This window comes from Mustela erminea, chromosome 2 (genome assembly GCF_009829155.1).
Source record: "Mustela erminea isolate mMusErm1 chromosome 2, mMusErm1.Pri, whole genome shotgun sequence".
NCBI lineage: Eukaryota > Metazoa > Chordata > Mammalia > Carnivora > Mustelidae > Mustela > Mustela erminea.
In genome coordinates this window covers 14,548,060-14,561,211 of record NC_045615.1, presented here as the reverse complement: position 1 = coordinate 14,561,211, position 13,152 = coordinate 14,548,060, and the positions used below count along the sequence as shown (strand labels likewise).

The 13,152-nt window shown below is 38.4% G+C and overlaps 1 protein-coding gene across 4 annotated transcripts in view; it reads right to left on the bottom strand.

The window, feature by feature from the left end:
• Nucleotides 1-13,152, bottom strand: part of KIF13B (kinesin family member 13B) — a 196,471-nt gene that overhangs the window by 93,615 nt on the left and 89,704 nt on the right. For all 4 annotated transcript variants that reach the window (XM_032332283.1, XM_032332286.1, XM_032332285.1 and 1 more), the window contains exons 11-13: nt 10,138-10,350; nt 8,037-8,147; nt 5,021-5,155 (exon numbers count right to left, since the gene is read on the bottom strand). In XM_032332283.1, coding sequence (XP_032188174.1) covers nt 5,021-5,155; nt 8,037-8,147; nt 10,138-10,350 — 459 coding nt within the window. The remainder of the gene's footprint in view (nt 1-5,020; nt 5,156-8,036; nt 8,148-10,137; nt 10,351-13,152) is intronic.

Here is a 13,152-nt window from a genome sequence, read left to right as displayed (position 1 = left end):
TTTTGCTCTAAGCAATGCAATAAAAATACTCATGAGGAAAAAAATAAACATCATAGGTTGGTGCAGAGGTTTATCTAATAAGTAAGTGCTATGAAAGTACAAGGTAATCAAAATAAGATAAAGTTAATCAGTGGTAGATTTTCCATCTCAATATGATATATGCCTTTTTTTTTAGAGAAAGAGAGCGCATGGGGGCGGAGGGGGGGGGCAGGCAGAGGGAGAGAAAAGGTCTCAAAGCAGACTCTGCCTCAAGCATGGAGCCGGACACAGGCCACAGGGCTTGAGCCCATGTCCCCAAGATCATGACTGAGCTGAAATCAATAGCTGGATGCCCAACCAACCGCGCTACCCAGGCACCCCTGAATATAATGATTCTTAAAGTATACTAGTTTTCAGGAAAACTTTAACAAATATAAAATACTAGATTTTAAAATCTCAGAAACAGCCAAAGGCTAGAAATGGCTTTTTAATCTTTCTTCATCCATTTAAATTTAATTTCACTGGAGATGATTAGTTAACTATTCTATGAATTACAGTACCTTGCTTCCTTTATAAATCAACTATTTATGTAGCTTTTTTAAGAATCTCCCTTTCATCCACTAAATCCTAAAGGACAAAGAAAAAGAGACAGAGAAGGAAGGGGATGTGAAAATGAGGGAGGAGAGAAAGGAAGATGAAGAGAGACAGGAATTGTCCACTAGTGACGTATTTCACAGGGCAAGCTTTTCCGAGCCTACAAGAAGGAAAAGCAGCATATTAGTAAAGCCTATGAGGTTCCTCAGACTTATCAGCATCCTCAGATAATTTCTGAAGGAAAAGGTAAGTGAGTATCAGGGGCACTAAGAAGAAAAAATACTTGTTACTCCTCACATATCTAAATAATCAAAATTCCTTAATAAGTCATTCTGGCTTAACAGAACCAAGACTCCAAAGACAACTGTTCTAGAATTGAGGTGGAAAAGGCAGGAAGGCACCTGCCCATCTTTTATGAATTCAAGCCCTAAATCATAGGGGTCCAACTGCTGCCGACCCAAGAACTCCTAATGTGCCCTATCTTACTCATCTTGGGCTCCTTGAAACCTAACCTGCAGCTCCAGAAACACTGTCTGGCTGGTGCCTCGGCCATTCTGAACCCCTCAGTCAGCGACTGAATACTAGGCAACATACCAACAGATGGTTTACTTTCAATGATATGAGCAACATGTCTTTTCAAGCTGCTGCTGAATCACTTATCAAGGTATGAATCCTTACTGAGTGTGTCTATGTAAAATCTGTAGAATTTCTGTGTGTATGTAAAATCTATGTAGAATCAGCCTTGTTTCCCAGGCCATTAATAGCTGACTTGTGAAGAGTAGATCCAGAACTGCATGAGCAAAATAGCCCTCCTGAAAGATTTGGTGGATAATTCCAAGGCATGCTGAGAATCAATCATACTGTGATACCATTTCTGAAATGTAAAAATATGTAGCACTCTAAATCCAAAGACATACATATAGGAATAGATCTAGAGAATAGTGATAAAACTATTAAATACTAACTGAGGTCATCTCTACATGTTGGGATTTGGGCACGGATCCCCCCTCTTTTTCTAATAAGTGTTTATAAAACTCTTCAGAAAACAAAGCGTATAACTAGCATCATGTTTTTAAGGTGGGGGAAGCAATTCTTCCCTCTAGAAGCTTCCCCCTAGAAGCTTGGCTGTTACTGGGTAGAAGTCTCCAAGACCATCTCAGAATCACAAGCGATCCTTGCTTTACCTGAGAACACAGAGTTGTAAAAATAACTTTTTGCAAGGAGATCTTAATAATCAATGGGGAAAACCACAATTATATGACCTTTAAAAAAAAAAAAGATTTTATTTATTTATTGACAGAGAGAGAAAGATCACAAGTAGGCAGAGAGGCAGGTAGAGGGAGAGGTGGAAGCAGGCTCCCTGCTTAGCAGAGAACCTAATGCAGGTTCCCAGGACCCTGAGATCATGACCTGAGCCAAACGCAGAGGCTTAATCAACTGAGCCATCCAAGTGCTCCTATTTTGTGACTTTCTTAAATGTCTGTAAAAACATTAAGAATTCTCTTACTGCTACAATATATAAGGAAATGAAAAAACAGTAAAACTATTTAGTTTACTATAATTTAGAATATTAGACACATTGAAATTTAAAATATTTTCTTTGTGAAAAACTTATCAAGAGTAGTTTGAACACTGCTTGCCTTCTTCTTCTCTGTATAGGTATATAACTTACAATATGGAGTGAGCATGCTTTCTGTTCCTTGGCAAACTGTGATACTCCTTTCTAAGCATCTACCATTTTAACCTCAGTGTCCAGATGCTACAAAATACCTCCAAGGGTTCCTTCAATGGGAAGTGTTCTCTGGTGTCACTCCCTTTGGGACATCTTCATCCTTCTCGTCACACTTTCATAACTTACATCAGTAAGTTCACCCTCACTAAGTTTCTCTGGCTGCATATGTAGAATCTCATGAACAGCAGTGGCATCAACATTATTTACTAAATTGTGGTAACTGGAATTTGTGTGTGTTGAAGCCATGCAAGGCAGAGACTGCCCATGCATGCAAATCAGATGCGAAATCATCTCAGGAGTTAAGTTCCATCTATGGTTTGGCCACCATACCCTACCCTGCCAGTTCCAGACCAAACAAATAAATGGAGGATTCTGTTCTGGAAGAGACTCAGACCACTTGGAACCAGAAAAAACATTAGAGACCATTTAATCTAGTGCCCTCATTTTATAGATGGGGTGCTGAAAATCACCCCGAGATGTGAAGTCATCTGCCCAGCACCTAAATTGATTTCGGAATTCAAAGGCAAGAAGTAAAACAAAACAAAACAAAACGCTCAGCCTCCAAATTCCTCCTTCCCACATCATGGTATCACTTTACTGAAGCAAAAAACTGTTCTTGGACTGAGATCATCCTTCTGAATGTGCTTGGTCATGAATATGCTTTTGTCATGGGGTGCGCTTGGGCAGTCAAGAAATCAACACTGCCTCAAATTCTGCCAAAACAGGGTTGACCACACAATCTGAAACAGAATCCCGACACCTCCACACGAGATGACCAGAAATATTTTGACTACTCTCCAAAAATCTTTAAATAGTTTCTTTGTTTAATTTTATAGTTAAGGAACAGATATGAATCAGGTTTTTTTCTTGTTGGGCGTATGTGTTTGTGTGTTCCAATTTGAACTTCATCACATCAGAAAGAAAAAGAATTCAGAGTTCGGAGAAATAAAAAGGGCAGAATATTTGAGTCCTATTCTATAACTGCATCTCTCCTGAAGCATATGACTGTCTACAGCTGAAACCCTAATGCAAAATGCTGCCACGATCATTAAGAAACACAGTATAGGATGTGATCATTTAAACTTCTTTTTTCAACAGACAAGGATAATATACGTAAGACACCACAAAGAACATCAAATAAATGCGCAATATTTGATATTTGTATGTAGTGCTTCTGTTCACATAGTGTTTGTATATATCAATTCTCATTTAATCTTTACAGGAACCCTGTGAGGTAGCCAGACAAAGCGTCCATTTATAGAGGAGTCTGTAGACCAGAGGGGGCAATGGACTTGAGATCACACATCCAGACAAAAACACAGGTCATCTCCCTGCTACTGTCATGTTGCTCCCACCTGAGTACAAAAATCTGAGAGCACACACAAGCTATATGTATCAAAAACGTGATTTAATTCATAGCATAATAAAACATGGCATCAGATACTCATTAATAAGGGGCGTTATCAAAATAACACCAACTAATTATGCCAGGATATCTCTGATCAAAACTGGGAAACTAGCCAATGTGCCATAAATTGTTTAGTCTTCCTAGACACGAAGCCACATGTTTGTTTGTTTTTTTAATTTTACAACAGTAAACACTTTACCAGCTCATCTTTAACTTCCTAGTCATCTTAGTTAAACCTACTATATAAGTGCCTATATTATAAGAGAGGGGGATTTCCTCCTAGTATTTATTAACCACATGTCAGAATCATATAGTCCTAATAATAAGACTACAAATTACCTAATTTATTTATGCTGTTGGCATGACAAGGCGATTGTGAGCTCCTCATAATTTATGTAGTGGCTCAGGATTCCGGCTCATTCTAAAGTTGTCTCTTGCCTCCCTGATATGTCCCACAATTTCAGGTTTCAGTGTACATCATTATTTGGGTTTTTTTCTGTTCCATACTCTGACCCTCTTGGTCTCTAAGTGACCTATTCTTTTTTTTTATAAGTTGATAATCCAAATTCTTAAATTTTCTTAAATTACTGGAAACACAAAATTCATAGTAGGTGGCCCTACACCATAACTTCCATTTACATTTCCTTTAAAATAATTAATAAATAAACATTTCTTTTTATAATCTAACCACTCACAAAAAGGTGTGCTTCATATAAACCACGAAAACTTCAGTCTACTAATAAATCATTTAGTTCTAAAAGTCCTTCTTTAAGCTTTAAAGTTACCTACTTAACTCCCTGGTATAAATCACAGTCAATAATAGTAGCTACAGTTACTTAATTTCTTGAAAATAACATCAGAATACTATTTTTTGTATTACTAAGTTAAATTATATCACTCAAAGACTAAAAAGAGCCACTAATCCCAGGGGCACCTGGATGGCTCAGTCGGTTGAGAATCCAACTCTTGGTTCTGGCGCAGGTGGTGATCTCAGGGTTGTGGGATGGAGCCCCACGTCAGGCTCTGTGCTCAACAGGGAGTCTGCTAGAGATTCTCTCTCTCCCTCTCCTCTGTCCCTTCCCCACAACCACTCTATCTCTCTCTCTAAAATAATAAATAAATCTTAAAAATAAATCAAATAAAAAGAGAAATTAATCTCAGAAACTCAAGATTTTCTACACTTCAATTTAAACAATTTGCTAATTCTCATTATTTTGGAATAAGCATGGTTCTCCAAGTTTAAAAAAATACTATGAAACACTGTTCTATATTGCTGCAGGAAATGGTAGCAAAGTCTGTTACCTCACCTTTAAATAATAAACCAGAAGTTCATTCAGAGCAGGATCAGCATTCAGATTAACAAGGAAGCATTTATCATCCCCAACTTTAATCCCAGAAGACTGAAGAGATATTCCAAGACTCTCAAGCTGTTTCTGTCGCTCCTGTAAATGTATTAGAGAGCTATTAATTCCATAACTATTGATACAGCAAGATATAAAAGGTCATACATTAGAATAATTATTAAATAACTGTATAATTAAAGTAGGTTATCTTAGGACCTGGTATTAGAGATCACTGCCTTTTTTTCTCTTTCCAAACTATATGTTATTTTATCTTGTTAACTACAACTTTATTTTGAGAAATAAAGGCATTACCAATAGCAACCAAATATTCTACTGAGTTCTCAATTTTTACTCTTGAAAATACCTAACATCTTAAATTTGTCTCTCTCATTTAATTCTGTACATCTGAGCAAAGCTGTTTTACCAAATGTGATCTTTCCATAAGGCCAAATTTTTAATACACTCTCTTGCCCGACAGCCGCGGTGAATCCCTAGCCAGGATAAAAGCCAACTCCCTCAACAAAGTCCATAGGCCCTCAATCTGGCCTGCTTCCTCTCCATCTTCATGTCTTATGGTTCCTACTCTCAAAGGCTTATATACTCTCAAAGAGTTATATGGAACTCTTCCAGATTCCTGAAAGGGTCAAGAATGCACTCCCTAGCTGAACAGATTTTACACCTGTCTCTTCTATCTGAAGCATACTTGTTCTCATACTTGGTAACTCATACTTGTTTACTTGACTATTTCTCTATGAAGGCAGGGATCCCATACATCCACTGTGAATTCCTAACACCTAGCACAGTGCGTCATACACAGTGAGCGCTCAAAATGTCAGTCTTGTGAATGTATCACAATAAAAAATGCATATGCATTCAAGTATTATTTTCCTAAGAATATGAACCTTTCTTCTTTGTGACTACCTGTCTCTGAATCCAAACGATATACAACGGTAAACACAGAGGGGGATATAGACTCCTGCAACCAGTAGTCTAAGATTAAGGTATATGAATAGGGGCAGAGCAGTGTCTTTGACAACACATAAATAGCAAGTGATAATGAGTCATAGCCACCAAAAGCCTTTGATTCTGAGGAAAGACAAGAAAAACTAAGTCAATTAACTAGGGCCACATAGTAAGTTTGCAGTACAACTGAATTACAGCCTGAGGATTCTGCTATTTTTAGGGATGCTGTCCCAAAGTTACCTGACCATGGACCATTTTTCTTCCCAGAAGACTTATTAACAACTGGTGGCTATACCGCCAGAAATGCATTTTGGGAAATGCTAGTGTCTTCTGAAAAAAGGTCAGTGACCAACAGACCAGGTTTTTTTCCAGGAGAGAGGAGACGCAAGCTCAGCAGCAGAAAGCCTGAAGGCTTGCAAAGATAAGGTGTTAAATGAAGTGTTGGATAAAATCAGGCACCCTCCTTAAAAGGGACACCGGATTGAGGAAGAGAACAGTTAAGTAAGGAAAGATGCTAATGATAACAATTTAACAGCATTAGCAATGCAATTTCACTTAGACCTACCCTGCCTTCCATCAGCAAAGCAATGCAAATACAATACCATTTCAAAGTCAATGTTTACTTTTGGAGTAGCTCAAAAAGGCTCACACAAATTAGTTTTAAGTTGGGTAATTATTAGACTGATTACAATTTGTGAAAAACAAAAAGTAAGTATAAATGAGAAATAAAGTTCATACACTGGACTATTCTCTTCTAATTTGAAGGATATGCATTAAAATAACTCAATGTTGGGAAACAGATAAGACCAGATGGTCATATGTTGATCTAAGTGAAACTGGATGATGCCACAAGTGAATCCATTATACTCTTCTCCTGTTATTATCTATTTTGGAAATGATGATAATAAAAAACATATAAAAATTAGTCTGTACTAATATGACATCCACTTTATGCTACATAATAGTAGTACCATCCTACAATATCTGATGTACACATTGATTCTGGGAAGCACATTTAAAGACGGAACCTGCTGGGTGACAAAAGTAGCAAGTTCTGTGTATTTACTAATATGAGGAACAGTTGAAAACACTAGAGATTTTTAACTTTAGAAAAGGAGCGGAAGAAGGCAGAGGTTACCTTAAATATCTGGGTAATGACTGTCCCTGTCTTGTAGGACTGTTGGGGTCTTAAATAAAATACTGCATTTAAAAGTACTTAGCATAGGGCCCAACACATGTACCTAATACATATTTGCTATTATTACTCTCATTTACTGTATGTATGTGGGACACCCCTTCTCTTAGCTTTGAAGAACAAACTAAGGACCATGAACGTAAATGAAAGAATAAAAGATTCTGATTAAATAGCTACTATTGGAGTCATCAGAGCTGTCCAATCATGAAAAGATTGCTCGACAGGGGGCTGGCCTCCACATACCATGTATATTTCTAAAACAGGCTGAATACCTACCTAAAAGGAATGCCATGGAACAAGTCTTTTACTAAGTAGACAACTGGACATTTAGGATTCTTTCCAAATGCTAAGGTTCCCACCCTAAAATTGCACAACTCTACCTCTATTAAGTATTTTAAACACAATAGATAACTCAGATTTAGGTATTTCATATTACTTTTATTAAGTTGTCATAATAAAGCCAGAGGTTTATAACCGAGTATCTGCCACTAATAATTTCGTAATAAGGTTAAGTTCCTTAGGACTGCAAAGCACTTAATAGAATTGGGGGTTTAGAGTCAAAGACTACAAAGTAGCTACTTCATTTAAAAAATGTTTATGTCTCTAAGTATATTTCTTACATAATGAACTATTAATTATAATTATGTCTTCTTTAGCCTTCAAATTAACTTTGTGAAATAGACTCTTGGATCTAGTTTCTTATTACTGGTGCTAGATTGGCCATCTTCAAAGCCAAAAATCAAAAAAGGAACCAGAAACGCCATAAGTTGCATTGCACAAACTGCCACGAGCTTTCTCTTGCTTTAATCCGGAAGCACGAACCTGTGCAATCTCCTCGGTTTTCCTCAGTTTCTCCTCCCAGGTCACAGTCATTTCCTGGATTAGCTTCTCTGATTCTTCTAGTCGGTCTTTTAGTTCTGGAGATTTCATTGCCTATAAGAAAATGTTTATTTCATGAAATGTCTGTACCATGCCCTGAAGAAAGCATTAACTAAATCCAAAAGGATAATAGTAACAGTCTGGCTGTTCTCAGCTCTATAATTCACCAAGCTCTCTGATCTACCTAAGCCAGAACGATGAATGCGACTGACAAACAGCAACCACTCTGTGCATCCCACAAGCTCATTCAGTTAGCCAAGGTAGGCTTGAAAGGAAGACTCACCTGTGTTCTTCCAACCTACTGTCACTGTGAAGATCTAGTTACATTTATTCTTTTTAAGATTTATTTATTTATTTGACAGCGAGAAAGGGAACACAATCAGGGCAAGTGTGAGTGGGAGAAGCAGGCTCCCCAGTGAACAGGGAGCCTGATGCAGGGCTCCATCCCAGGACCCTGAAATCATGACCTGAGCTGAAATCAGATGCTTAATGACTGAGCCACCCAGGCACCTCAAGATCTGATTACATTTATTTATTTATTTATTTTTTTAAAGATTTTATTTATTTATTTGACAGAGAGAGAGATTACAAGTAGGCAGAGAGGCAGGCAGAGAGAGAGAGGAGGAAGCAGGCTCCCTGCCGAGCAGAGAGCCCGATGCGGGACTCGATCCCAGGACCCTGAGATCATGACCTGAGCCGAAGGCAGCGGCTTAACCCACTGAGCCACCCAGGCGCCCAAGATCTGATTACATTTAGAGAGACAGAACATTTAGGCTCTCAATGGCTTATTTTTAAATCCCAATAGGTCCGTATATCTAGACTCATACATGGGATTCATTCTAGTCTCTACTCAAGACTTCAGGTATTGATTCAAGTATATACAGATGAAATCTGCACATGTTGTAAACTGAACAGTGGTATTAATACCAGGAAGATGGAAACAAAATTTCAAAGAATCCTGATGAACTGCAAAATTATACTGTAAAAACAAGATAAATTTCAATGGGCAAAAATATGACCAAGACAATTGTTTTGACCATGTATTTTATCAACTTACTACCAGCAAACAGGTTGTAAAAAAGAAAAGGGCTATGGTCCCAAACCCAGGAAAGAGTCCCACAGGGCTAATCATGGGAATAGAATGCTAATTAAACTACAGATCCTGAATCTGGTATTTTATTCCAATTTTGAAAAAGAGGATGAGCATCTGGTTGTAGGTTAGAACTGTACAGGTTTCAAATTCAGTAAAGGAACATAAACACCATACATCACAGAATATACAAAGGGTAGTAGAAATAGAGCACCTCTAAACTGATGGGTATTTCTTTCTTTCTTTCTTTCTTTTTTTTAGATTTATTTATTTATTTGAGAGAGAGAGCATGAGTGGAAGGGGCAGAGGGAGAGGGAGAGAGAATCTTAAGCAGACTCCCCACTGACCACAGAGCCCAATATGGAGCTCGATCCCATCACCCTGAGCCAAACCCAAGAGTCCAACACTTAACTGGCTGTGCCACCCAGGCATCCCTAAACAGATGAGTATTTCTGCTATAAAATATTTTTTCTACAAACATAATTAAACCACAACATGGAAAAACTAGGTTATTAAGATGTGGAAAAACTCCTTAAGACTTCCATTCTGCCTTCAACCAGTAAACAAATGATACAAGTATCTGCTTGAGTCCTCTTCCAGTCAGTCTTTTCTGCACTAAAATTGCATACTTTGTGTTTTAAGCATCTCTCTCCCTCTCTCCCTTATTCTTAGTTATACCTCTCCTTTCTTGTCTCCTGCCTATACTGTGGAAAGAAACATTTTCTCAATTCCCTTTATTCTCTCTTCCTGTTCAATCCTTTCACACCAGTAAAAACTCCATATAAATTTCAACTATGACTATCTGTCTTTACTTATTACTCATCTCAAGTTTCTCTTCCGATAGGAAACTCAAAAATTCTAAGTGGAGTACTTATCACTTACAGCTAAGAGGAAGAAAATTCAAATTCTAGATTTTCCTAGACCCACAATGTGTGGCTTGGCTGTGCCTTATACCTCTGCTTTGGTTAGCTGCTCTCGGAGCTTTTCTACTTCTTCCCGAAGATCCCGGATAATTCGTGCATTAGGATCCTCATTCACCACAGCATGGTTCACGATGTTCTTGGCTCGATCTGCATACCGCAGAGTTGAAAGGGTTTCATCATAGTTATCAGCTGCTGGACTGACAGTGGCCACCATGGCTGTCTTGCTGTTACCCCCAAGACTGTCCTAGATGAAGAAAGAAATTGAGTAGGATTTTTAAGTTGGAAGAAAACATAATAGAGGAAGTTGAAGTCAGACAGGGTGAGAGAACATACCAAGGTCAAACATATATTAAAGGGCAAAGCTAGGACTAAAACAGATATACTGACTCATGCCCCCTGCTCGCTCTTCTCTGCCAAGCTACTTTTCCGCAGAAGGGAGATCTGGTTTTTAAGAAAAGACAGGGAAATACAAGGAAGCCTACATTTATTTCAGTTTAATAACAATTGGTTCTAAGCAGGCTACTCAAAAAACAATGATTTCTTAAATGCCTAAAAATCTTCCTTAGAGAAACTAAGCAATCATGATATTTGTTATCTGATCAAAAAGTGATTACCGGGATGCCTGGGTGGCTCAGTTGGTTAAGCAGTTGCCTTTGGCTCAGGTCATGATCCCAGCGTCCTGGGATCAAGTCCCACATCGGGCTCCTTGCTCAGCAGGGAGCCTGCTTCTCCCTCTGCCTCTGCCTGCCATTCTGTCTGCCTATGCTTGCTCTCTCTCCCTCTCTCTCTCTCTGATAAATAAATAAAATCTTTAAAAAAAAAAAAAGTGATTACCTACAATCTACTCCATGATGCCATGTACCTTCCTTAGAAAAAATGAACAATCGTGATATTATTTCTTATCTGATCAAAAAGTGATTACCTACAATCTACTTCATAATGCCACGTACTTGGAATCTCTGTGAAGCTTAAATAATGGCAGAGAAAGTGTTGCTGTTACAAGCTATCAAGTACCTTGCAAACTTTTTCAAACATAAGATATAATTATAGTCTTATAAAATAAAAGATATGTTGAAGGTACCTGATTTTATTCCCTCTGACAGCTTCAAAAACTAAAAAAACAGGCTTATCTTCTACACAACCATTTCTACAGTTCAGGCAAGGGGGCTAAAGAAAACACACTCATTTTCATTATGCTAACACTGATCGGTCTGGTGAAACAGGCTTTAGAATGGGCGCCAACAAATTTAAAAAACTACTTCCACTTGAGAACATTAAAAAATAACTAAATATAACTCAGAATTACAAAACTAGAAATCAAGTCCACCCTGACTCTGCTTCACCACCCAAAGGCTGTATGTAATCCACCTGCTACAGGCAGCCTCTCAGACAGCCCCCGATGAGCCCTAATCCCTGGTATTACTACCTCAACAACCAGCCCCTTCCCTTCAGTGTAGGCAGGACATCTGATTTACCTCTAAGGAACAGAACAGAGCAGAAGTGATAGCATGTCACTTCTGAGATGAGATTCTAAAAAGATCATGGCTTCAGTTACAGGTGTTTTCTCTTACTCTTGGGAAACCACTGTCAGGAGGTGAGGTGGCCCTACGAAGAGACCTCAGGAGTGAATTTAGAAACAGATCTGAAGCCTGACAACAACCACCTAGGTGAGCAGATCCAACCCCAGTCAAACCTTGTACTGACTACCCCGGTAACACTTTGACTGCAGCCACGTGAGAGACCCCCATGGGAACCACTTGGTTAGACCACACCCAGAATCCTGACCCATGGAAACTATGAGATAATAAATGGCTGTTGTTTCTAGCTGTTAAGTTTTAGAGGTAATCTGTTCCACAGCAATAGATAACTAATAATACACTAACATACCATCCCAAGATGAAAAGAATTAACCAAAAAAAGAGACTCAATACCCTCTTTCAGCAAGAGAATATAACTGAATTATAGATTCTCAAGATAGAGAAAAGACTCAAACAAGGCAATATGTGGAATCACAGGTTGTAAGAAAGCCAACTCTACTTTGGGCAGCACTAACAAATATAAAACTCTTACTTCTGAAGATACAAAGTTTTTCCGATATCAACATATCTAAAATTTGTCTGTGCAATCTATGATTTACACCATTTTGGGACAGACTTTACCTAGTCTCTCAGCCTTTTGTGAACTGGATTACTTTTCTGATTAAAAAAACCCCAGAGGTTTGTTCTAAACAAAAAAGGTCAAATACTCTGCCTAAAGATCCAGACCTAGTAAACCAACAATACTCTAATCCAGTGGTATTCCACTTTCAAGTCCAATATGACTGCTACTCTCCCACAGCTACTCACAATTACACAGTAACCAAGTAACACTTGGCAATACAGAGAGCTCCGACCTGGGAAACAAGTAAAGTGGCCAGACAGCTTTCCAAGTTATTCTGTCCTACTGCCAGAGACCAAGTAATTCCCTAGGTAATGCTAACAGTTCAATACAATCACAGACAAATGTGTGTGTGTGATCGACAATGACAATCCACTAAAGAAAATTTAGTTTTCCATAGAAAACATAACTTCGTTATACTTCCAAAGGAAATATACTCTAACGCATGAAAAGGAAGGAAGCATAAGTAATTTGGGCTCTATAAGGCAGAAGTAACTCCCGCCAAGTCTGCATGATGGCTTGCTTTCTTCTTTGCTTCCAGACACTGATCTCACACCGTTAGTGCCCAGCTTTGGCAACTTCCAAAAGAATGTCAAGATGCACATGAATGAAATTCCAACGTTATATATAAAGATCACAGGAATGACATCTCCAATTACAGTTCAGTCACTCGCAACACCACGGGGGAGTGCTGCCTTTCAGGATCTACTGCATTCTGTTAGCCCACGTGAACAGCAAATACTACTGGGTAAAAGGGTATTTGAGACAGTAACGAACAAGGGGAAAAGGCATGGATACTGTGCTTCAACTTGTGCTGAGAAAAGGAAACCTGGCAAACGACAAATACTTGATACTTTAAAAGCCCTTGTGCATGAGTAACAATATGCTT